General features: G+C 36.9%; 2 protein-coding genes and 1 pseudogene across 3 annotated transcripts; 2 read left to right on the top strand and 1 right to left on the bottom strand.

The window, feature by feature from the left end:
- Positions 1-2936: 2936 nt before the first annotated feature.
- On the top strand, positions 2937-6092 carry LOC113344823 (cytochrome b5 domain-containing protein RLF-like). 2 transcript variants are annotated; one of them, XR_003357919.1, is made up of 5 exons: positions 2938-3557; positions 4132-4266; positions 4753-4803; positions 5194-5340; positions 5878-6092. XR_003357919.1 is itself a non-coding variant. In XM_026588728.1 (4 exons), exons 1-4 carry the CDS (start codon positions 3173-3175, stop codon positions 5271-5273), a joined length of 651 nt encoding a protein of 216 aa, XP_026444513.1. In that variant the 5' UTR covers positions 2937-3172; the 3' UTR covers positions 5274-5537. The 2 variants fall into 2 exon arrangements, 1 of the variants encoding a protein (XP_026444513.1); XM_026588728.1 differs by lacking the exon at positions 5878-6092 and having other exon boundaries at positions 2937-3557; positions 5194-5537.
- Positions 6093-6163: 71 nt separating this feature from the next.
- LOC113344822 (protein IQ-DOMAIN 14-like) lies at positions 6164-10255 on the bottom strand. Its single transcript, XM_026588727.1, has 6 exons — positions 9768-10255; positions 8918-9018; positions 8271-8825; positions 7709-7951; positions 7319-7441; positions 6164-7218 (listed from the first exon to the last, which is right to left on the bottom strand). The coding sequence occupies exons 2-6, from the start codon at positions 8990-8992 to the stop codon at positions 6418-6420; spliced, it is 1797 nt and encodes a 598-aa protein (XP_026444512.1). The 5' UTR covers positions 8993-9018; positions 9768-10255; the 3' UTR covers positions 6164-6417.
- Positions 10256-15165: 4910 nt separating this feature from the next.
- On the top strand, positions 15166-20616 carry LOC113344794 (annotated as a pseudogene).
- Positions 20617-26320: the final 5704 nt, after the last annotated feature.

Here is a 26320-nt window from a genome sequence, read left to right as displayed (position 1 = left end):
TTCTGACACAGATTGAAAGTATCACATTTCCTTATTCATAATGGTTATGTATTCAATTTTATAAAATTGTTGCGCTTCCTAAAACTAGGTGAAAGTATAACTTTTTCTCATACAGGGTGAAAGTATCATTTTTCCTGACACGGATTGAAAGTATCACATTTCCTGATTTCATAATGATTATGTATTCAATTTTATAAAATTGTTGCGTTTTAGAAAGCTACGATAAAAGGAAAAGATGGAAGGGTATCATCATCAAGTAACAAAGAAAAAGCCACACAGAATTTTACTTGTGACAGGAATTTATGAGGGAATATCCCGTATTTTTATGAAACTACACGTTTGCGTTAGGTTTTATTTTACAAAAAAACGGCCATAAAAAAGATTCTCTCTCTTCGATACCTCCGATCGGTCAGCCCAACGAGATCTTCGTAGCTTAAATGCGTATGCATTCTCTTTTCTTTTATATCAAGAGACATATCATCTAGGTTTTGCATTATTCGCGTTGTTGAGCATTTAACTTAGCATAGTAGGAACAAAAAAGGAGACAGAGAAACCATATGACAAGCTTCGACTCTCATCTCTTATTTATAATCGCAACCCTCCTGATCAATCTTCAAAGATTCCAGGTACCTCCAGAATTAGCTCCTAAATGGCCCCTTGTGGCACGTCGTAAATGCATTGGTCCATGTCTGTTCAACCGATACCTACCGCAGGCTTTTAGGGATTCGTCATTTCCAGGCTAAGGGTTTAGTCGGGAACTATGTCGTGGAAAAAATACGAGGAAAATTGGTAATATATGTATAAGCTTCGATCATTTTTATAGGGTCAAAAAATCCCTTAGTTCTCTGATATTAGTACCAGTCTTAATTATTTTAAGGCATCTATGGAATTTCTTTCCCCCATGAAAAAGTGGCGGGACCCACATCAATCCGTTTTTTATCTAAATGATGAAATGATTGTCGAGAATCATCAAGTGGTGTGATGGTTCTTTCACGCTGCAACATTTGGGATCAAAATCCTTGTAATAGTTAAAATACTGGTGAATTTGTAAGTAATTTAGGGACCGCTGTATTAACCTATCAAAACGATCAGTAAAACCATTAGTGAGGCCCGCTTCTCCCAAAAAGGTACACCTTGCTAGTTGTCACACCTTCAAATGTCCATATAAATTTTTGCGAAGGGATAACCCGGCAGCACTGATTCTGTGAATAAAGCTTCACCCACTTGCACTTCAGCCTTATAAGTTTGCACCAATGCAAACATCCAACTCAACAGTTTTTCAGCGGAAGTCATTAGCCTTTTTTCTCTTCACTTAACTTCTCAAATGCACCCCATAATGCATTCACATTGCCATACTTTGTCAACAACAATCAGCCAACCAAGAACACTTAGAACATGATACAATCACTTCATTTTATTGCATCAAAGGGAAAAAGTACGAAACTTGTCCACTTAGGGACTTACACAGACTTGTTCACCTTGAACCAAGCCTTAGCCGTACAAAAACTCTCTTATTTTCAGTCTCACACTCTCCTATGTAATCCTACCGAATTTCTCATGCCTTAGGACTATTTATACAACAACTTTACTTGGCCAAAACCGTGCACAACCGCTGCACACACAAGGGATAGCCATCTGTCCCATGGAGCAGTTCCATAACCGCCTATAACTGTGCTAACTGGCCAGTTCTTTTTCAACTCACGCCAATCATCCAATACATGTTCTCTTGCAGTTAGGAACCTTCTCCCACGCTTATAAACTCCCTTTATAACCGTTCTACTTCATCTCGCGTCATTGGCATGCTTGTGAAGCTCGTAACCAACTCCTAACCGTCACTTGAGCTGTATTGCACAACTATTGTGCTTTACTGAATTTAGCCTTGATCCCATGCTCAACCGTCTTGGCCCTGCCAACTTCTTTCTCTAAGCTAATGTACGACCATCCTTGTGCTTCAATCATCAAGGCCAATGGCCTTAAACTCATTCTAGTTACTCACGACGTCATATGCTTCACTGAGCCAATTTTGCTTGACAATAGCAATGCAACTCTTGCATTACTAGCTTGTTTGATGTGTTCAAGCTTTGGCCATGCCTTGAACTAATGCCATAGACCAACTCTTGGTCTATTCTACCTTCTTGCATCATCCTTGAGTTTGGGCCAACTAAATTCCACAGATATGCCTTAATGCCAACATCGCATGTTACATCTGTCACTTTGGCCTCGTCTTGCCTTTCCCTAAATGAAGCTTCATTGTGTCGCCCAATAAACTTCATTACTTGGCCAAATGTCTTTACAGTGTAGCGCTACCTTTGAGCTTCACTGTCCCTACAGGGTGCCACTATCTTAGTGCTTGACGGTCTATACAGTGTAACACCATTATGGCTTTGCATTGCGCTATTATGGCTTTGCATTACGCCGTTATGGCTGAACACTGACTTGACCTGCAACACTGTACCGCATAATCATTATGCTTACTTTTCGGACCGGTCATACTAGTCTTGGTTGTGTGGGACCTTTCTCCATGCACTACAAAACAAAAGGCTTCTTGGGACGGCTAAAAAGCGTCCCAAGAGGCCCAAATCCGTCCCAAGAAGATATTAGTGACATTTTTCTGACCGTCCCCTGTTCCACCGTCACTAATACTATTTGGTCGTCATTTTTTCTAGGGACGGTCATATTATTGCCTTAATTTAAAAATTTGATCAGTAATAGGGACGAGTACTCTATGAGCGTCCCAAATAACCCTCTTTAGGGACGGTTTTGAAAAAACAGCATGTCCCTAGAAGCTACTTATTTTGTAGTGATGGGTGTACGCGGTTATGGGATAGTCATTGGTCCAAATAGATTAATCCAGTCCAGATAAGGAGGCTAACCATTTGTCATGTAAATGTTTACAAATTGTGGGAATAAAAATAAGAACAAATAGCGGTGTTTGGTGGTGTAGTTGTTGATTAAAACAAAAGAAGAACCACCTGACAAGCTCTCTCTCTCTCTCTCCACAGAAATTTTTCGCAGTCTCGAAATTCTTCCTCCTCATCATCAGTAAGTACTTTCAAACTGTGATTTCCACTATCATTTTCAGAGAATCCTAAGATCTTTCTTTCAGATTTTAATTACAATTTCCAATTCTCAGTTCAAGTTTAGGTCAATTTTATCATCCCCAAAACCTAAAATGGGGGACGACAATAACAATGATTTCACTTTTCCCGTCAATCAAAACCTAATCGAACAACTACCTAACGAAGTTCCTGATATCAGTGGTGTTACATTGAAAGAAGATTTGGCAAGCAGTTCTAGTAATATTGATGCTGCTGCTGATTCATCTAAGAAGGTTCAGAAGGAAGTTGGTTCATTATCATTCACTGTTGTTGATATGTCATCATCTGGTAAACCTAAGGATGAAGTGTCAAAACAAGTGATGAAAGAACCAATTCAGGATGAGGCGGAGGAGGTGTTTACAACTAGAAAGCCTATAGTTCGGTCGAAAGTTCCGTTTGAGAAGGGTTATAGTCAAATGGACTGGTTAAAGCTTACGAGAACACATCCTGATCTTGCAGGTAATCAATTCTTTACAGTTCATGGTTTGTCTGTTTGTGATGCCCTGATTGATGTAGTGAAAAATTTGATGACAATTTAACATTGTAGCTACAGAACAACACTTGAATTTGATTTGCTTGTGTTGGTTATATGTGAGGTATTGCTCGAACCATCGTATTTTGAGTTATCTAGATGTGGATGCTGAAGGAATGTTGAGAAAATTTACTCTGGAAGTATCTTAAGATTTAGGATGCTTGCGTTGTTTGCTTTTCTGAATGTTGTTTGCTTTTCTGAATTTGTTTTACGAGCTATGAAAGGGAGAAAGGGTTGGATTCTACTGTCTATGATACTGCGTAGGAAAAGAATAGTGTGGTGATTGGTTTTGGTCAATAGATTATTGCATTCTATCATGTCGTGGAAAAGAAAGTGCTGCTTTAGTGTTTAGGCAAATTTAGTTTGTTCATTAAATGTTGCTGAAAAGTTCATGATTAAATCCCATTTTTGTTTGATGTTATATACTTGTATGTTTCCTGTTTGGATCATACCTATCAAATTGTGACTGCTATTCAATTCTCATATCTTATTCATTTTTAGGATTGAAAGGAGCATCTAATAAAAGGCTCATTACCATGGATGAAGTTAAGCAACATCGAAAAGAAGGTTCAATCTGGACGGTTTTGAAAGGTCGTGTGTACAACATAACACCCTACATGAACTTTCATCCTGGAGGTATGTATTCTTATATGCAATTTTCAAATTTTCTTGTGCATATGCCGTAGTTGTCTAGTAACTTGCATTGTTAAGATGAACGGTGCAATGCTTGGCACTTGGAAAGTTACTGCTGTAGGAGTAGTCCAGAAAATTATTTCAGCATGAGTTGTCCATTTAATATTAGTTCATCAGTATGAACTGGATTTACATAAGCGCGTATCAGGCCCAAAAGCTATAGGAAATTTTGTTGTAAACAATAGGTATGAGTTTATGGCTGGACTGTTTCTACATCAGCATTGCCCAGTTGCTTATGGGGGGAGGACTTTATCTGGTCTTTTGTTGTTGTGTTCATTTGATTGTCACCAATTTAGTACATCCAACATTAGTATGGTTGCTTGTAGTCAACGAAAGACCTTAGGTAATCAAACATTTAAGCTTACAGTGTTCACCTTTACTCTTATTGTTTTGTGTAACATTGATGGAGTGGTTCTGCCTGTCTCTCAGGTGTTGACATGCTAATGAAGGGATCGGGAAGAGATTGCACCTCTTTATTCAGTATCCTTGAACTGTTACTCTTTCTTTACTGAATCTTTAGATCTGATGCTTATAGTTACTAACTCATATTTCAAAAAGCAAGAACGAACAATGATACTTGAACACATTTGCTGCCTACATGATGTGGCGGTTAATATACACCTGCCCTGCAGTTGATGGATATGTGTCGCCCCTTTTTGTTTGTGCTCTCGTAGCTAACATGCCATGCATACATGAGCTGCAGCACGGTGTGGTAAGCTAGCGGTATAGTCGCAGTACGCTAATTGCTTGGTTTTATCACTTTACAAGTAATATTGTTAGAAATGCGATGCACGCAGAAACTTAACGAGCCTTGTCTCTTTCAAGGATCTTTGTGGATTAAAAATGAGTTCCTTAACTTGATTTTGCTAGATAAATATCATGCTTGGGTAAACTATGAATTTATGCTGGAGAAGTGCTTAGTTGGTACATTAGATGAAAGAAGGCAATGAAGAGAAGATTGCGCTTGAATGTAGTTGTCTGCTTCTGTATCATCATAAACTCGACGAATCCCCAATTGTAAGTTTTTGAAATATTGGATACCAGATTTTGGTGATATAACTTATTGGAATATAGCGATGCACTTGTTAAACTTCGCTAATTAATGGATAAATATGATACTTTTACTTCGCTTTCTCTTACCAACTTGTGTGGTAAGCAGATTGTTAATCTGTAATGCTCCTGAATATTACAATAAACTTGTGATTTTTGCTCTACTCTTCATGGTCATTTAATAGAGCTGGATAATATACTTAGTAATTGACTTCAGTGTTTGGTTTGTGATCTGAGTAAGACCAATTGCCTCCGAAAGCAGGACATAAAAATCCCTGGAGGGAGGCTTTGAGGAACTCATTGCCCGTTTGGTGGTTTTCTGGAATGTGTCTCGAACACTAACCAGAAGTCTCAAACCTTTAGTATGGGTTTACTTCTGTTGAGTGCAAAAATGTCCATATTTGTAAAGTTAACAAAACGTTTGAGCACTGCTTAATTGTTCAATTCAGAACTGCTAGAAACACATTTTAACTTGATTTTCTTATACATGTTATTGTGTTTTAGGGTTGCAGAAGGCATCCAGGAGAGCTTTATATTGAAGTCCGATCTTCTTGAGAGTGGAAGGAAGGATACACAGTGAACTACCCTAAAGTTTTGATGTACTCTCCTCAAACTCCTTAGAACTTTCGGAACTTTGATTATTTATTCTCTTCTCATATTGCTAATTATGCACTGAATTAATCATCATATCTTAATACAAAGTGTTACATATCTTCTCACTGTCTGCTTGTGCTTGAATCCGTTTGGTGTTTGCTGAATTAGTGAATTATAAATCTGAATAAAACGTTCATAAAAAAATCTTCTAGTTCCAGATTGTTAAATAGAATAAGGAACCCTAAACTAAAACCCCTCACATACAAACCATCACTTTCTTTGTTTATTGTTATTATTACATACATACTAGAACTATCAATCAATGCCTTACTTTAATATACCAAACGAACACCCCACCAACATCCAAAAACGAAAAGAAAAAAATAGGGAAACCAAGATATGAAAATGGAAAAAGAAAAACTTCAAACACACAGAAAAATTACACTCAAGTTATTTGAAGGGTCTCCTTCCAAGATGAGGAGGTAAAGATACAGTAGAATCCACACTCACATTGCCTACAGAATGCACAGGCTGATTCTTTCCTAGCACAGACCTGGAGCTGGAGTCCTTGCTTGAGAACAAAGGACTCTTGCCCCATCTCATAGATCCAATGCTTTGAGTTAAAGGAAATGAAAGCCGTCTCTTTTGCTCGCGGTCTGGAGTTGCTAGTAATCTGTCTTTAGGGTTACTATGAGATCTTACTTTAGCTTGAGCAGAAACAGTTGGTGTCATATAATTTGGGACCGAGAAAGGTGGGCAACTTGTCAGGCTGTCATTGTCCCTTAATGGATAATCACCTCCCATAACAGATCTAGGTTTTGGATGTTTCATTGGTGTACCTGGTTTATTTGACAGCGGTGATCTGCTGCTTGATAGGTGAACTGGTGTTCTAGCCATAGATCCAAGAGGTGTTTTTGGTCTCGGTGTTAGTGAATCGAGATTTTCTAATCTAAAACTTGATTGCTTTGAGTTACCCGTTTGAGGTCTTGCTGTGGTAGAACCAGTACCTTGGCTCCATCGACGAGGTGGTGTCACATCTGTCCTGTGTTGTTGAGACTGAAATTCAGAAAATTGTCCGTTGGTTTGTATAGATTGAACTTCAGAAAAGCGATTATTTTTCAATTGTGTGGATTGAATCTCAGATTGATTTTCAGGAAGTTGTCTTTCTATCCAATTCCACCACCATGGAAAGCCACCCGACCGAATCTCCATTAAAGCTGATTGAGCTGATTTTGGACTAGCTTTCAAAGACTTTTGGGATGTCATAGACAGAAGAAAGTTTTTAAGTATCTACTAGTAGGTGTTAAATATATTGCTAATAGATAAATAAAATATAAAATGTATGATTTACCTGATGTGAATGAACATAGGCTAGGGCTCTTTCTCTCTTGATGATAGCATCTACCTTTCGTTGCAGTCTTGCATCTAGTTCTTCTTTTGTTAGTACACTATCATCCCAGTTTTCTTGTCCAGCCTACATAATAACATCAGTCACACGGTTAAGTAATCATCTTTCACTATTAGTTACAAACATCATATGAGAAGTAAAATTAATACATAAAAGTTACTGGTGTGGTGTCTGCGGATCCAGAACGTGGATATAAAACCAAAAATCAGGATTAAGAAAAGCAACACAAAGTTACTGGTGTGGTGTCTGAGAATACAGGTTATAGCCGAAACGAAACAACACAAGTTCTAGCACATAAAGGTGGTTGATCTTTCAGCCAGGAAGAAAACTTACCGTATGAGTTAAGATCCATCTGGCCATGTTATTCTCAAGTTCTTTATCATTATTGTGTACATCACTGCGATGTTGGGCTTGATTTTCCAATGTGTGGATCCTTCTCGATTGTATCTGAGTTTGAACTTTTACAAGTAATTGCATGTATTTCATGGCGTTCATTGTTTGTCGCTTGACACTCTGTCCTCTAACCACCCCTTGAAGTCTCATCAAACCTTTCAAAGCTCTGAAACTCCTCCTTGCCTGATTCACGAGAAAGTACACATTATCTTGTCAGACTTCTATCTTTTAATCTAGTTTTACCTACCAGTTGTGCGAGTGTTTTAAAGTCGATAATAAGTTGTAAACACAGCATCTGAAATCTCTTCTGTTAGTGGTACATATTACTTGCTTGATTTTTAGTAGTATTTTCTCTTATCATTTTTTAGTACAGCATATTTTGGTCATATTCGTTGCTGATGATGGTTGCACTAGATAATAAGTTCTCACTTAAAGTTTGACTCTAACTGATGATGCAAGAGAATATGACAAAACCAAAAAGTTGATAGACAAAATGACCAACCATATAACCCCTGTAGATTGATTGTATCTTGGTGGCTGCAATGTGGTGCTGTTCTATAGTAGGTGGTATTCTGTAATTCTTGGTTGTGGTGGTGTTGTTACTTCTGCTGCTGCTGCTGTTGTTGTCGGTTTTTGTAGTGGCAGTGGTGGTGCTGCCGTTGTTGGTTTTAGTGTTAGGAGTATTATTGCTGGTGGTGCTGTTGCTACTGCTAGCCTTATTTGGTTTTCTGGGGGTGGCAGTGTTGCTGGTGCTGATGGGGACAGTAGTGGTGTTGGTGTTGCTAATGCTACTGCTAGTGCTGCCATTGTTTTTGTTGTTTCCCTGATTGATTTGTTCATAACGTTGAGCAACTATTGAAGGAACAGACGGTACCCTACGTTGATCTGTTGATGATAAAATGGGTTGTGCCAGCTGCCGCTCCTTTTCTGCATCTCCAAGTATTTTCTCGATACTGCTTGGTTCTCTGTAAAGAGGTATAAAAGAAGTTGTTTCTCCATTTCTTAACTTCCCCAATCCCCATTTCTTTTTCTTACCTGTATTATTCTTTTCCAACTCCTGTCATATAATCGAACCCTATTATAAGAACTTCTGGATGGAGCAGGGTCAAGTTATGAATGAAATCAATTATCAGAAGAAAGTATACTTACATTGGCTACTTTGTCTTTGGAGTTGGGGGAGAAAACCTTTTTGATTGCAGAAAACCAATTTCCTTTCTTGCCCATTCTTTTATCACATCACTAGTTTTAACCTGCAACAGAGTAAACAGTCAATTCATGTTCAATCATAAAATCAAAAAAATATGAAATTCCTCGCAAATTCATTCCTCTTTTCAGCTTTTTGAACAACCCGATTCGCAGGTACTCATATGTTCTGGTGACATCTCTGACCAGGGGCTAACCGAAAAATTCCAGTATTCAATCGCTGCGGTGAAGTTGACCTCAAACCCGTTATGCTTAGGCTAAGCTAAGAGTAAATTCTACTAAGACGGACTCAAATTAACTTGCAACATGGAAGTTGGGTGTTGTAATTCTTCAAGGTTCAGGATTAGGAAGTTGTTGGGACAACATATCTCACCTATCTCACCAACCCTTGAGGGTTAGGAAAACAGTTGGTTGGTAGAACAAGATATCTCAACAAAACTTGAACTCTCCATTTTTGTTTGCATCAAACTAAATTTCTTGACTCCAATTTTGTATTTTCATGAGCTGAATATCACTTTCTCCTTGACAATAATTTCGAGGTCTAATTCTCCTAGAAAGTCTCTCTGTCTCCATCTCTCAGAAGTCACAAGTCCAAAATTCTTAATTTCACACAATTCAAGCAATTCACAGCCTAAATCACAATTCTATAAGATACCCACTAACACAAAAAAGTAGTAAATTTAAGGACCATATACACAATTCTTAAATTTCTAAAAGAATTAAGAGCATAATTGAAGACACCCAAAGAGAGATTAGGATTAATTCACAAAACTTGATCAATTATTTGAGTTAGTACCTTCACCACTATTTTTGTCCTTCCAAGCAGCTTTTTGTAGCCTCAACAAAACCTTATGCAGCTTTTTCTCTTTGATGATCAAAGAAGTAGAGAGAAAGAAGGAGAGAAAGAAGGAGAGATAGAGAGAGAGAGAGAGAGAGAGAGAAAGAGAGAGAGATAGATAGATTAGTAGTAGTGATCAAGTGATAATCCTTCTAGTTCTTCTCTTCTCTTCTCTTCCTCCTTCATGGATTCCCATCAGCAATCACCTCAAGAACCAAGAAACTTTTATCTTCTCCTCCTTCATATAACCCCCTTTCCTTTTAGTTGTTGTATTGGATTCTATTTTTTTTCACCAACTCTGATTCTAATTCTTCCTACTTGTAAAGATTTACTTTATCTCCCTTCTTCCTTCCCTCTTTCTGCCTTTGAAAACTCCCTTTTTCTAGAGACAGAGAAAGAGTCAAATTGTTAATACATAATTATCTGTCTCTTTTTTTTTTCATTGGTGTTGTTTGGGTTGATATGATGATGAAGGTTGGCTACTTTCTCACTCAACAAAAATGAGAACCAACCTACCAAACAAAGAACCAAACTTTTTTTACTTGATGAGTAGAAAGCTTAGTTAGACAGCAATACCCACTTTAAGAAAAAACAGTAGTTTTTGTCCATCTTTTCCTTTTTGGTTGATTTTCTTCTTTTAATTGCTAATAGTTTATTGTGGTTGTGTTTAGACTTTAAGAAGAGATAATGAAGAAGAAAAAGAAAGTTAGGAATAAGTTGGGACACCCACTGGTGCTACCCATGAGGAAAATGAAAGCACAATAAAATGAATATTCAAATGGTTTAAATTGAATACTCATTAATCCTAGTTACATCAATTCCTGAGTTAATGGCACAATTAGATGCTGCTTCCATCAAAATTCAATTACCCCAGTTAGTGTTTAAGTCACAATTTTGGCAGTCCCTAAAATGAAAGCAATAAGATGCTGTTACGTTCATGAATATTGATTAATCCTACACCAATTCCTGAGTAATTAATGACACAATTAGATGCTGCTTCCATCAAAATTCAATTTCCATTGAGTTAAGCTCACAATTCTGGCAGTCACTACTAGGATATCTGAAAAGAGCATGTCGTTGGCCACACAATTCAATTACGTCCTGAGTTAGTGTTTCGAGTAATTAATAAGGTCACAAGTTTGTCATTGACAGTCACTACAATGTATGAAAACAGCATGTGGTTGGCCACTGCCTTTATAACAGTTTAACTGTTACCTTTAAAACTAAAAAACCGAAAAAGAAAATAAAAAATTGGGATATTACAACTAGGAAAATATGGAGAAATAGAGCATTTTTGAGGACTGTATATATAGCCACTAAGAAGAAGTTATGAAGGAAGCTTCGGGCTCATATTGGTCATACACTCGTGGGTTGAAAATGAGAATTGACTCGATAAGCTCGAAGTTCCCGTTGTCCCATAATAGCATTTCCTATTGCTTATGCAGTCAAATCACGGATGCACAAAATTATAAAACATCACTGTGTAAGATTATAACAATCTGACAATTTCGTTAATTTTTTTATTTAAATTATTGAAAATGTGAGAACAAACCTTAATTAAATGCCTTCTCTCTCGTAAAAAGAGATACTTTCACCATTTATATAAACTTGAAGAACATACACAAAGACGATATGAATACTTCACTTTTCATTTCTATGTAGTTCACAGTAATGTTACGATCCGCTCATCATTCGTTTCCGATCTTTACCTCCACGCCCATTTTCTGACCGTTCCAACGACCAAATAATTGCATGACTGGATATATATATATATACTATATCTTCCAGCATAGGTAGGTCAAGGCAATTAAAGTCCATTGCTTTATACCTCCAATTATAGAGCGTCATAATGACGATTTCTCCTTCCTGATTTCTAAAGTACTGTACAGAGTACAAAGCCGTTTTACTTGCAGTATAATACTTCAATATTCAGTAGACTTTTTGCTTTCAAATATATAAATAGACTTTAGAAACTATAGGTACCTTTAAAATTAATTCATATGGAGCCAACGATGGAAATCACAGCAATTATCTATCTATATAGAATGCGCAGTCATGAATATAAAGTAGCGAAGGTACACATGACAGCAATATTGCTGCTGTAAGTCGGACCATTTTTTTTTGGTTGGCTGGTGATTCTGTAGTGATCAAGTAGGGAGCTAGGAGGAAGCATTTGGTTTCAGGCGCAGCTGACAACTACCTAATTGGATCAGAATGTTTGAATTGTGAAGTGAAGCAATGTGGGATCTGATGGACTTACTAGTTGTGTCAAATTCATTTATTCGTTTGGATTTTTTTATATATGTATTTTTTATTTTGTAAATTTCAATCCATGTGTACAGTATATTGCAAAAAAAAAGAAAGAAGAAGAATGTGAACTCAGCATAAACATGATGTTATTTAATTTGTTAATATCGGTTTTGATTCTATTTTTATCACAATCAGTAAATTTAAGAGTATATTCGAACATGCATGACAATCCAACTCCAAATCCTCGACAAAATTTGCTATATACAAGAATTATATTTAGTTTTGGCTTTGGATCCGAGTTTTATGTTGTGTTAAGTTCATTTACTGATTTATCCATTTGGAATTTCATTTTCTAAATTTTGATTTGTTTTTATTTATTTGGGTAATTATTGTGGTTTAATTTCGTTCAGACTGCAGTTCCATGCAGCAAAACAAAAAAAAAAAATGAACAATCATAAACGACCGATTTTAAAACATCAAAAAAAATAACATTAGTTAGACGGTGGAGAAGGCAATGTGAACACAATTTTTACTGACACACTATGGATCAAGTATGGTAAAAAAAATACTTAAATTTGTTAATATCAGTTTTGACAATGTTTTTATCATTTGATGTTAGAACTTCTGACCTGCACTAACAATTTTTGGTACGTACATGACAAATTCAATCCTATATCCTTGACAATATTTGGTATCTGGCCCAAACACCTGAGTTCGAAACTCATTAGTATGAGGATGGGGAGGAGATGTTTCTTGTTTTCTTCACCTAGCTACCTATGCCGGTGGGTAGTACACTTCTTCTTGTAAAAACCTTAGGCTTTAAGCCTTTTAAAATAAAAATAAAAACACAAAATTTGTTAAAATGATCAAAATCAATAATTTTTGGGTGAAATGGATAATTAGATTTTGATACTTTTTAAATGGACAAAAACGTAAAAATAGGCAGGATGTAACCAGTTTCATCGTGCCTTTTTTCAAATATTTTTTCTTATTTTTAATTTACACAGGATGTATCCAGTTTCATCCTTGCTATTTTTTAAATTTAAGTTAGGATGAATCCAGTTTCATCATGTTATTTTTTTTTTTGGCCATTTCACCCAAATTATTTTTTACCCGTCCATTTGAACCGTGATTTAAAAATATTTGGACAAATGACCCATTTTCCGAAATAACAAATTGTACTCTTTATTGGCTAGGCATCATCGTTCAGAAAGGTGCTGGTGCCCACTAGAATCCCTTCCAGTTTTTTAAAATGATTGTTTTCTATTTTAAACAGAAAAGATTTTTAAAATTGTATTAGGATCTAGAAGTCTAAAACAGCTATATTACACTAACCCTCACTCGCTCAATACTAAACAAAACTTCACTCCCAATATAAGCAAACTAAATCATTTGTAGAAAGCTATTTTCCCCAATGTCATTCATATAATTTTGTCATGTCAGTTTAAGGGTACTATTCATAACCTAAATTAAAAATACATCCTGATAATGACCACTTAATTAGCATATGGTAGCCAATAATGTTAGTGATTGATAATCAAATACGAACACGACACATGGAGTCCTATATTGAGAACATAATTAAGTAGGTATTAAACAACTGAAGTACTATAAGTAACAAAGAAGATGAATCAGATGATGACACCAAAGAAGAATGAAAACATAAGATTAACCACCATTCTTGATTAGTAAGTAAAAACTATCCCTCAAATTAGTTGCGTCTCATGTGACATGTTTTAAACATTTTTTGAGTAGCTTATAAGCAAAAGCCAATGGATTCTTAATAAATCCAAAATTTTGTAGTCTAATAATTCTCTGGACAAAAACAAAAGGTACATTTTTAATGTTATTCGGAAAACATACATCCTCAGTAGGGCATCAGTTGGATTTTAATTGTTAGAAGCTATTGATCCTTTAGGAAAAGAAATACACCATGTATAACATTTTTTTCTCTCTTTTTGAAGCATATAAAATTAAATTAAACTTAGAACGGTATTACCTGTACAGTCATTGATTAGAATTTGGTTAAAAAAAGGTAGTGATTACAAGATTGTTGTTTTGAAGGATCCTGTTGACTGTATTTATCTTCGGGTTAACCAGTAGGCTAAGGGAATCTTTGTCAACTAGGCAGGCTATATAGTGGAGTTGCGTCAAGTGTACTTAAAAGAGAGGACACTGCGCATTGGGGAATTGCTATATGGTTGATGCCTTTAAATGGAAAAATACATCAAACTATAGCGAGTCTCCTGTTCTTTTAACTTTTCTCCTCCAGTGAATACCCAGAGAAAATACAGTACTTGGTCATGAGGTCATCCAAAGATCGGTTAGAGAATCTTCCCCTTATGAAGACTCATATTTTCAGTTCGTAGAAATGAAAATATCCTCTACAGAGGAAGAAAAAAGAAGAACAGTGATGGGCTTGAGATGCAGATGTCTGGAAAAAACAAACAAAGATCGTCTGTAATCTGTGAACACTTAATGCATGACTAGGTGAAATTTTGCCAAAACAAAACCTAGTTACCCTGGTAGTTCTTCTTTTTACCAAAATATAGAAGCCTTGAATCTCCGACGTAGGGATTGCTACCACCGGTATCTGATTCTCTCCTGTCGCATATACAATAGGCTGTTTAGAATAGTAAGGCCGTTTATCCGATGGTTATGAATTGGAATGATCTACCTGAATAGAATATATCGTTATCAGTTCATTACTGTCAGGATATATCAGGTCTGGTTAAAAATGTAATGCCCTTATGCCCGTGAGATTGTGCTACTGTGGAAAAAAACTTTTGAAAGTTGGGCCTTCATGCCGTAAGACAGTGTTTGATCAAACACCATAGACTACAAAAAGCCCACGGACCAAAGAAGGCGTGTCGGTTTCCGGTCCGGAGCAAGGTACATTCTGCCGTTACCTTCCGGAGCAAGGTATACATTCCGCCGTTTAAGTTGGATTATCTCGACATTTACTAGGGTTTTGGGTTTCTTGCGATTCAAGTTTGGGGTTTACTTAGGCCTATATATACGTAATAAAAAAGGTTTATTCAGTTAAGTTTTTCCTGCCTACATTTTTTACTTTTGCTTTCACCACACCGTAGTATTTTTTTTTACCATGTCGACTTCAAAGATGTTCACACTAAAGGCTTCTGATGGAGAAGAATTTGTGGTTGAAGAAGCTGTTGCTGTTCAATCTCAAACCAGCAAGCATATGATTGATGATGATTGTGCTGATAAGTGATAACGGAATACCTTTACCCAATGTAACTCTTAGATTTCAAAGATCTCTGGTGAAGATATGTATATTCTGCATTAATAATATTTGTTTCTTTACATGAGATATATATATATATGAATACAGATATTCTCAAAGATATGTTTCCTAAGCTAAAACAGATTCTAACTAGAATACAGGGAAGTTGTGAACAACTACACAAGACTCGGACTGTGATGAGAAGACCCATTCTGGTGGTTGTGTTGCCACTGCCGTGGCACACAATGTGTACACGTCCAATACCCCCCCTCAAGTTGGAGCGGGAGGATCATGAGGCCGAACGCCCAACTTGCTGACAAGATGTTTAAAATGATCCACACCAAGCGGTTTAGTAAAGAGATCGGCTAACTGGGCTGCAGAAGGAATGTGAGTTGGTTTGATAAGTCCAGAGATGACTTTTTCGCGAACAAAATAACAATCGATTTCAATATGTTTAGTCCGTTCATGAAATACCGGATTTTCAGAGATGTGAATAGCAGCCTGATTGTCACAATAGACTGGAATGGGTTGCGGAATACTGACACGAAGATCAGAAAATAAATAATGTAACCATTGTAGCTCAGAAGTGACCCTAGCTAGAGCTCTATATTCTGCCTCAGCAGAAGAAAGCGAAATAGTGGGTTGCTTCTTGGATTTCCAAGAAAGAGGACTATACCCAACATAATGAAATAACCTGCAGTAGAGCGACGAGTGATTGGACAACCTGCCCAATCTGAATCAGTGTAACCAGCAAGAGAAAGTGAACTAGTAGCAGAAAGAAAAATGCCGTGAGCAACCGTGCCTTTTAGGTAACGAACAACACGATAAGCAGCATCCAGGTGACCAGAACAAGGATGTTGCAAGAATTGACTTAAATAATTCACAGAATAAGTGATATCAGGACGAGTTACCTGAAGATATAGAAGTCGACCAATTAAGCGTCGATAAATACTTGGATCAGAGAGAGGATTACCTGAGGTTGGTAATAATTTTAGATGTTGCTCCATGGGAGAGGCCGCAGGTTTAGCACCTAAAAGACCGGAGTCCTGAATAATGTCTAGAATATATTTACGTTGTCCAAGAAAAATGCCATTTGGAGAACGAGAAACTTCAATGCCCAGAAAATATTGTAAACGCCCTAGATTTTTGAGTGAAAATTTGGCTTCGAGTTTTTGTATGAGCTGCTGGATAGCCAAATGATTATTTCCTTTAATAATGATATCGTCGACATAAACCAAAAGATAAATAGAGATGGCGTCAGAATGAAAAAGAAAAAGTGAATAATCAGCACGAGACTGGATAAAACCTTCCTCCAGTAAAGCATTAGAAAATTTAGCAAACCATTGACGAGACGCTTGCTTAAGACCGTATAGAGATTTATTGAGTTTATAAACACGAGTTTCACCCTTGGTTTGAAAACCAGGGGAAAGTTTCATATATATTTCCTCATGGAGATCCCCTTGTAAAAAAGCATTATTGACATCGAGTTGATGGAGAGTCCAATTGAAAATGGCAGCAATGGATAATAAAACACGAACATTAACTAATTTAGCAACAGGAGCAAAAGTGTCATGATAGTCAATACCTTCCTGTTGTGTGTATCCTTTGGCAACGAGACGTGCCTTACGACGATCAATATCACCATTCGACTTATATTTAATTTTGAATACCCATTTACAACCAATAGCAGATTTTCCAGGTGGAAGAGCAGTCATAGTAAAAGTATCATTATTAAGTAAAGCAGTGTGCTCTTTGACGATGGCATCACGCCATTCTGGATGTTTAATGGCTTCCGTAAAAGAGCGTGGTTCATTATTAGAAATAACCGAAGATAGAAAGGCACGATGTGGCGGAGTAAATTTATCAAAAGAAATGTAATTTGTGAGAGGATACAGAGAATTAGACATACCTTGAGAAACAGAACAAACATAATCTTTCAGGTGAGATGAACGAGTATGTGTTCTAGTTGACCTGCGTAAAGTAGTATCGATAGTAGAAATCACTTCAGGAGAAGAGACGGCCGGAGAGGTAGATTCAAGAGGAGGTCCAGTCGTATGAGGAGTATGATTATCCAGAATGTGCGTGGGAGGAGTCGAGTCAGCCACTTGCAAGGAAGGTAAATTAGAGTAATGAATATCGATGACAGAATTTGAAGGAGAAACAGACGTGGAGTCTTCATTAAAAAAATCAGTATCTGTAGAGAGTGGAAGCGCAGTGTCAGAAGTGAATTTAGCATCTTTGAAGGGGAACAAATGCTCATGAAAGACAACATCTCTAGATACAAAAGTTGTTTTTGTGGAAATGTCCAAAATGATGTAACCCTTGTGGTTATGAGGATATCCTAAAAAAACACCAGGCTTAGCCCTCGGGTCAAATTTAGAATGAATCTTTGTGTTTCTAGCATAACAGAGACAACCAAAAACACGTAAATGACGATAATTAGGAATAGTACCAAGAAGAACTTCATGTGGAGTTTTATGTTTCAAAATAGGAGTTGGCATTTTATTAATAAGGTAACATGCCGTGAGTAAACATTCGCCCCAATAAGTAAGTGGTAAAAAAGATTGAAAACGAAGAGCACGAGCTACGCTGAGAAGATGACGATGTTTGCGTTCCACAACACCATTTTGTTGAGGGGTGGAAACACAACTTCGTTGGTGATGGATGCCATGGGCTTTGAACCAGGATTGCATGTCTTGAGATAAAAACTCAGAACCATTATCAGATTGTACTCTTTGCAATATGGAAAGAAAAGGAATGGATTTACCAGTTGATATTGTATCTATTTTGTGAGAATATTGGGTGATAACAAAATTAAGAAAATATTTGAGAAATTTAAAAGTTTCACTCTTGAGGTGCATGAGATAAACCCGCGTACAACGGGAATAGTCATCGACTATGGTTAAGAAATACTTTGCACCAGTGAGTGAAGGTGTCATAAAAGGACCCCAGATATCACAATGAATGAGTTCAAAACAGCGTTTTGAAGACACTGAATTTTTATTAAAAGACAAACGGCTTTGTTTAGCCAATGGACAGACATCACAAAAGGAAGTAGAACTAGATTTAATGTAATCAAAAGTACGACAAAGTAATTTAAAACGATCAAAACTAGGATGACCTAGTCTGCAGTGCCAAACATCGGCAGTTGTTTTATTACATAGGACTCTATTAAATGACTTGGGCGGATGGGCTTGGAGATGATATAAGCCAGAGATAAAATCAGCCCGACCAATCACTGCTTTCGTTACACGGTCCTGAAAGAAACAAACATGTTCGAAAAAATAAGCAATGCAATTAGTTTGGCGAGTTAATTGACTCACAGAGATGAGATTGAACTTGAAATTAGGAATGTGATGTACATTCGACAGTTTTAGCGTAGGCGAAAAAACAACCTCGCCAATATGCGTAACCACGGAGAATGAGCCATCCGGGAGTTGCATGAGAATGGAAGACTGAACAGGTACATAAGATGTAAAATAATGGAGGGAGTTGCAGATGTGGTGCGTTGCACCACTGTCTACAAACCAGGGGTCAACAATAGAGGTGGATAGAATGTTACCTGCGAAATTGGCACGGACATCAGGTTGTGCAGAGTCTGGTGCAGGGTTGATTAAGGCCAAAAGGCGAGCATACTGATCAACAGACAGAGAGGGAAGAGCGTGTGGTGCAGCAGATGTGTCAGGTGACAGAGCTGCAGCAGCAGCAGTCAGATGCATACTTGCATTAGCCAAAGGTTGTTGTGAAGAACTGTTGGAAGGGGGAAAACCATGGAGCCTGTAGCACTTGTCTCGAACATGGCCTAGCCTGTTGCAATAGTCGCAAAAGGGACGCTGACGCTTGTTCTGATTGGATGGCGGACGAGAGCTGGACTGAAAATTTCGAGCCGAAGCAAGAGCAGCGGCATCAACAGTTGGCAGAGGAGTATGAGTGATATGCTGCTGTTCCTCCTCCTGCTGAACAAGATTGAAGATACGAAGTGCACTTGGGAAGGTATCCATAGTGAGGATCTGACTACGAAGGTTGGAAAACCTGTCGTGTAATCCCTGCAGAAACTCCATGGCACGTTCTCTTTCGAGTCTTTCAAGCATATGCTTGCCAACACCACAGATACATGCTTCCGTAGAAGCAACCAGGGAGTCATATTGATCCCAAAGAGTTTTTATTTTGGTATAGTAAAGAGATACATGCATTGATTCCTGTTTTATTGAAGCAATGGAAGATTTTAAACGAAACAGAATAGGGGCATTGGAGACACAAAACCTGATTTGCAGATCTTTCCAGATAGCATGAGAGTTGGCAGCATACAGGCAGCTAGCCCTGATATCTGGTTGACAAGAGTTTAGAAGCCAACTGCCCACGAGATCATCACATCTCTTCCAGCATTGAAACTGCAATGGATCTGTTGGAGGAGGAAGGGAGCCATCAACGAAACCAAGCTTGCCTTTGGCATTCAGAGACTTGGTGATTCCTCTAACCCATGAACCGTAGTTATCTCCTTGTAAAAGAGGAGAGGATAGCACAGTTGCGGGATTATCACTAGGATGAATGATATAAGGGTCTAGAGTTCTAGGAAGAGCTGAAGGATTGGGCAGAGGTTCAGTGTTTTGGGAAGAAATGTTGTCATGCACTGGAGAGTTGGGAGAAGATGGAGTAGATGCATACATGATGAAAAAAAAAATATTGATGCACTGGAGACTGCAGAGATGAAGCGGAAGGGAAGAACCTAGGATCTACAAGGATACCATCTTAGATTTCAAAGATCTCTGGTGAAGATATGTATATTCTGCATTAATAATATTTGTTTCTTTACATGAGATATATATATATATATATGAATACAGATATTCTCAAAGATATGTTTCCTAAGCTAAAACAGATTCTAACTAGAATACAGGGAAGTTGTGAACAACTACACAAGACTCGGACTGTGATGAGAAGACCCATTCTGGTGGTTGTGTTGCCACTGCCGTGGCACACAATGTGTACACGTCCAATAGTAACAGGCAAGACTTTGGCTAAAGTTATTGAATAATGCAGGAAACATGCTGAAAGTGATGATCAGGCCGATGATAAAGCTAAGGATGACCTTAAGGCCTGGGATGCTGAGTTTGTTAAGGTCGAACAATCTGATCTGTTGCTGCAAATTATCTGAATATCAAAGAGTTGTTGGATTTGACTTGCCAGACAGTTGATGATATGATCAAGGGAAAGACACCAGAGGAGATTCGCAAGATGTTCAACATCGAGAATGATTTCACCCCGGAGGAAGAGGCGGCGGTTAGAGCGGAGAACCAGTGGGCTTTCGAATGATTTGAAAGCTGAAGCCATATATCTGGGGTGTTCTTTTAGGCTTTCTTTTATATATACATCTAGGGTTTCTTTTTAATTGTTTGAGTACAATTCATTTTTCTTGATATATAGCTGAGACAATTTAATCTGATTAATGGATATTTAGTGTTGATATCGAGTTTTTTTTTTTTTTTTTTTTTTTTTTTTTTTTTTTTTTTGCATAACATGCATGTTGGGAATTCGATTTTTGTTTTTTTGTTTAACATGCATGTTGGAAATTCGATTTTTGTTTTTCTTATTTTCTTTCTCTGGATATGGTCGATGTAAAAACATGAATCAAGCTAAGCATAAACTGGTGTTCAATCCAAGTACGTACCACGCGCGACTAGGGTGTGGTCAAAATTACAGTGTGGTCAAAATTGCCGATTTAAAAAATTTAATTGTGTTGGGTCCAATCATCGGCGGATCAACCGATACTACCGCGGATTTCGCCAAAAAAAATTTACCTAATTCTACAGATATTGCAAACAAAGTTGGTGGGAACAATATTTGTAATATGTACACAGGGTGCGCTGCTTTCCATCGCCTGATGCGTACGCAAAACTGAAAGCATCTTCATAATTTATCTCAAACAAGTTCGGGAAAGTCATAATTATATCCATTTGACTACTGGAAGCAGCAAATAACTATCCTTCGGGGCTGCCAACGACACTTAACGTAACAAATAATGGCTCTGCCGCTACCATTACCGTTAAAATTAGCGGTTAACCGATATCTGTTAAGTGCCGACGGAATTATGAAATTCAAAACCATTACCGTTACGTCAGACTTATCGGATAACGATTAATTTCCTGTACCATCTGGTATGTCACAGGACAATACAAAACATGTTTAAAACACAGATCAATTACACAAAATAAGTTCTAAATCCATGCCACACAAAAAAACATACAGATTTTCATGTTCTAAACCAAATTACATGTTCAGATGTTCTAGCAAAAGAAAAATCATGTTTTTGCAAAAGAAAAGACAAAGGATTAAAGGAACTGCCAACTGCATCTGCAAATGCATTCCTCCATCTCCAGGTTCTCCACTGCCAAGTGCCAACTGCATCTGCAAATGCATTCCTCCTTACTCCTTAGTCCTCAACTTCTGCATTTTGAAAGGAAAATCAAAAGTGTTAGACAGTGAAGCAATTTAAGATGGCAGTGTCAGTGCAATAAGGCAATGGCAATAAATATAAAAGCAAGTACAAGATTAAGATGTAAGGAAACTTACCAGTAACACAACTATCACTGTCACTGAGAGTAAGATCTGACAGGCAATCACCCAAACAAAGCAAAGCTTCAACAAGATCTGGAGCTAATGAACTCCTGTGAGATGTGAGAACTCTGCCACCAATACTAAACATAGATTCTGATGCTACACTTGTCACTGGAAATGCCAATACATCTTTTGCAATCCTTGAGAGAATTGGGTACTTAAGAGCATGATTCTTCCACCATCTTAAGATATCAAACCTCATTTCTTCAGTGGCGGTGCCTTTAGGAAGAACTGGTTCTGCTAAGTATGTCTCCAATTCTGACTTCTCAACCTCAAAAATATTGTTTTCCATAATAAAATCATCATAACCAAATTCATATGATGTTGTTGTACTTGTACCTGAAGAGATCTCAAATCCAGCTGAATGCATTCCAGTATCAAAATAATCTGGAGCTGTAGTGTTGGTTTCATAAGCACAGAAAAGAGCATTGAGTTCAAGCTCAAATTTGTTATAGTGACTTTTATAGTTTTCCACACCATATACTCTCTTCATAATGCATCTATTAACTCATGCTCACTTGATTCCAAGATCTTAATGCATCTATTAACTTCTTGCACCCCATTATAATACAAATTTGTTGTGGGATACTTAATCCCAGCAAATTTGGTTGAAATGACATCAAACAATTCCAAACATTCACATACATGTATTCTTTGTTGCCACTCCTTAGAAGTTGGTAGTATCTTGAAGTCATTATCCAAATCACCTAGCCTAACAAAAGCTTGTCTCAGAAAAATTGCATCCTTTAGCATCTTAAAGGTGGAGTTACACCTGGTATCCACATCTAAACCCACAGACCTTGAAGCAGGAACCTTAACTTGGGCAATAGCACATTTAAATATCTCTTTTCTAGCCTGACTTGTTTTGCATATTTTACACACTCTCTAACTGCATCTATAAATGGAGCAGCCACCCTCATTCCACACCCTACAATCAAGTGCAATACATGATTACTACACCTCATTTGGAACATATCCTCATTAAGAACTAAACAATCTTTGCTATCAATCCATTTCCTCAGATGGTCCATCATAACATTGTTGGATCTAGCATTGTCAGCAGCTACAGCAAAAAGCTTAGTGTCTAATTTCCTATCTAGACATACTGATTTCACTACAGATGCTAGAACTTCTCCAGAATGTGATGATGGTACTAAAGTATATGCTAGTGTTTTCTTAATCAGTTTCCACTCATCATCTATGTAATGCATTGTCACACAGCAATAACCATTCTTTGTATGCTTACATGACCACATATTTGTTGTTAAACTACACTTAGATGTAATTGTCTCAAATTGATCTTGTAATTGCAGTTTGAACTCAGTTCTTAGTTTCATGATATCTTCCCTAACTGTATTCCTAGTGCAAAGCTTAGCAGTAGGATTTAAAGACTTCACAAACTCAACAAAATATGGATGCTCAACTATAGTGATTGGATAACCATGTTTAACAATCATCTTGGCAACAAGAATCCTATTAGGATCACCATCATATTTCCAATTAGCAAGCTTAGTTTGTGCATTACCTGTTTTGATTGTAGTAATCATTCTTTGTTCTTTCTTGTTTGCAGGCTTTTCTGCTTTGCAGGTTTTAGCATGGTAATGCAATTTGCTGGTTCCTTGGCTACTGGGTGCAGGCATTCTCCTCTTACAATGTTTGCTTTCAGCTATAAGTATCCCAATCTCCTTACCTTTTACCATCTTCTTTTCAATTAACCTTTCAAAATCATTCCAAGCATCAGTAATTACAGATGATTTGTATAGAGAAGGTGATGATTTTGCTCGATTTGAAAGGAAGGATATGAGGGTGAGGGGTGATTTTTTCTTCTCTCGTTTGTGTTACTGAACCAGCTGAAGAACAGAAGAAGTGATTCTGTCGAGTATAGTAACCTAGGTATAGCGTAATTTACACGTACTAGTAGCACGTTAGCGGTTATCGGAACTTAGGCTAACGGAAATAGCCCAACCGGTACCGTTACGGTAGGATAAAATTATCCGCTACATTATAAATAATGGATAACCGGTTACCGATATAACAGAACTAAACCTAAAGGAAACCGAGTAATCGGATTCGGCTAACGGATACCGGTTAACCATTGACAGGCCTACCAACGTTCATCACCGAAAACATGTTAAAAAACCAAACAAAAATAAAAATGACAAAATCTTGATTTCCAATAACCCATGTGGCTCACTTCACCACTTGGCACTTCGCACTCACAAAAACTTGATCATGTGATTGTGGTATCAGCAATGAATTAATCTAAAGATATGGCATTGATTACATGACCTATATATCTTCATTCTTTGGGGTTTGTCTTTGAAGGAAGGTCAAGTTGGCGGAACCACATTAATTTTTTGTCTTATTTTTATTTCGGTATTGGATGATCCGTCTCGAGAACTATAACATATTACTAACTAATAAGAAAAATCGGGGAGGACTTTTTTTTCTTTTCTTTTTTTTTCCTAGGGTGATACAAACATACCATTAGGTCGAATACCCTGTTGTCCTCTAACTATTTCGGGTGACTAATTCTGAAGGTGCGATAGAGTACGATATTACCTTCCAGCATAAACTCGGGGCGGAGCCATCTCATTGCAGGACATTGGTGTGCACTTGTATTTCCTGTGCAGCTGGCCCAAAGCCTAATTTATGCGTAATAGAAAAAAAATTACTATTTACAAGTCTAGTTTTACTTATTTACAACCCCCTAAAATTTTTTACAACCCCAAACTAAATTTTTGCACCCCGAAATCTTGGTTCCCCTATAACATTATTTTAATCAATTAACTTTTTTTAGTGTCGGCTAGCCACTGACTTGGCTATCGAGTGACTAACGCGGAAGGTGATATAATATTATATCATCATCATCCAATAATTTTATCTTTGTATTAGGTATCACCTGGTCTTACTGCCCCGGCTCAACCTATGGTTAGTGTCATGCCTCACGTGATCTTTGGTATTCAACATGGTTTCTAACTTGGTACACAGAAAATATTTTAAAATACTGTTAATATACTTATTCAGGGATCTCACTAATATGGTTCGATTTATATTATCAAGGCATCACTATTACTTGTTTCCAGATTGTTTACCTTGGTGTGTTTTTTATTCGTTGTTCCAGGATAACTAAATAGTGACCATTAATTAAATGTAGAATCACCTTTCAAAGTTAATTACAGTAAAAGTATAATGTGACTTGCGTGGATAATAATGGGATTTTTTATCTAATAAATTAGAACATGCAAGCGTCGTTTGAAACGAATAAATTAAGAATTCCAGTATTTGCTTATTCTGAAGAGAAAAAATTCTAAGAATCGAAAAAAAATAATTTAAATTTTAAAAATCAATCCAAAAAAAATTATTTGAAGAGAAAAACAATGTGATTTGAGTTGTCCTCAGAGACCTCTAATAATTATAACCTTGCATTGCCAAAGTAGCATTTAGCCATCTGAAATTCAAAACGATGTTGGGTTCCCAAACAAAAACTATGACCCATTTCTATTTATAAACAATACAATTAATTGTTAAATGATACGATTCTCGATACTTGGTATATCTTGTTCTTGATTCTTTAAATATCACAAAGATTAGTTTCTACTTATCCATTTTTTACTCTTGACTCTTTACATATCACAAAGATTAGTTTTCACTTATCCATTTTTTTTAAACATCGTAAATCTATCGGTTTACTGCTTAACACATCATAAGTATGATTGGATGCACAACACTTATCAACATGCGACAATAAAAGGAACAACATCCACAATGATATGACAATTAAGCATTCAAAACAGATTGGGTTTAAGAAACAACATTTGTCAATAAATTGGATATTCACCTTCATCTAAAAATATAAGATGAACCTGTACCTTCAGTTAATTTTTAATATATTTTTATTTCTCATACAAGAGATCTGTTTCCTACAAGCATATAAACCATGTACTGTACATTTTCTTTGTGTTTGAAAAAGAACTGAATCAGTTTTTTCATCTAAAGACTAGCACAACTAAATTTTTGAATTTGTTCCAAAATTCAGATTTTTCAAACTTATTCAAGAATAGAAAAGGAAAAGATCATATAGGGTAATAAATATTTTTGAAATTCAATCTTGTAGACATATGAAATAGAGCAACCCAAGGAATTTCTTCCTTGATTTATTTCATCAAAATAATCTCTTTTCAACTTGAAAACAGGGGGTATTCAATCTGGATAATCTGACGCATCTTGATATAGTAGATGTCTTAAATTTTTGGCTGATTCGAGTTACCAATCAACATCACAAATATATATGGGTGAGGATTAAAACATGTGACGGTCATCAAACCTTGATAGATCTCGAATGCATGTCTACGAAAACTTCTTGGAAAAGTTTTCCAATTCCCAATATAGAAAAATGCTC

Source organism: Papaver somniferum, unplaced genomic scaffold (genome assembly GCF_003573695.1).
Source record: "Papaver somniferum cultivar HN1 unplaced genomic scaffold, ASM357369v1 unplaced-scaffold_8, whole genome shotgun sequence".
Taxonomy (NCBI): domain Eukaryota; kingdom Viridiplantae; phylum Streptophyta; class Magnoliopsida; order Ranunculales; family Papaveraceae; genus Papaver; species Papaver somniferum.
This window is presented reverse-complemented; position numbering and strand designations above follow the sequence as displayed.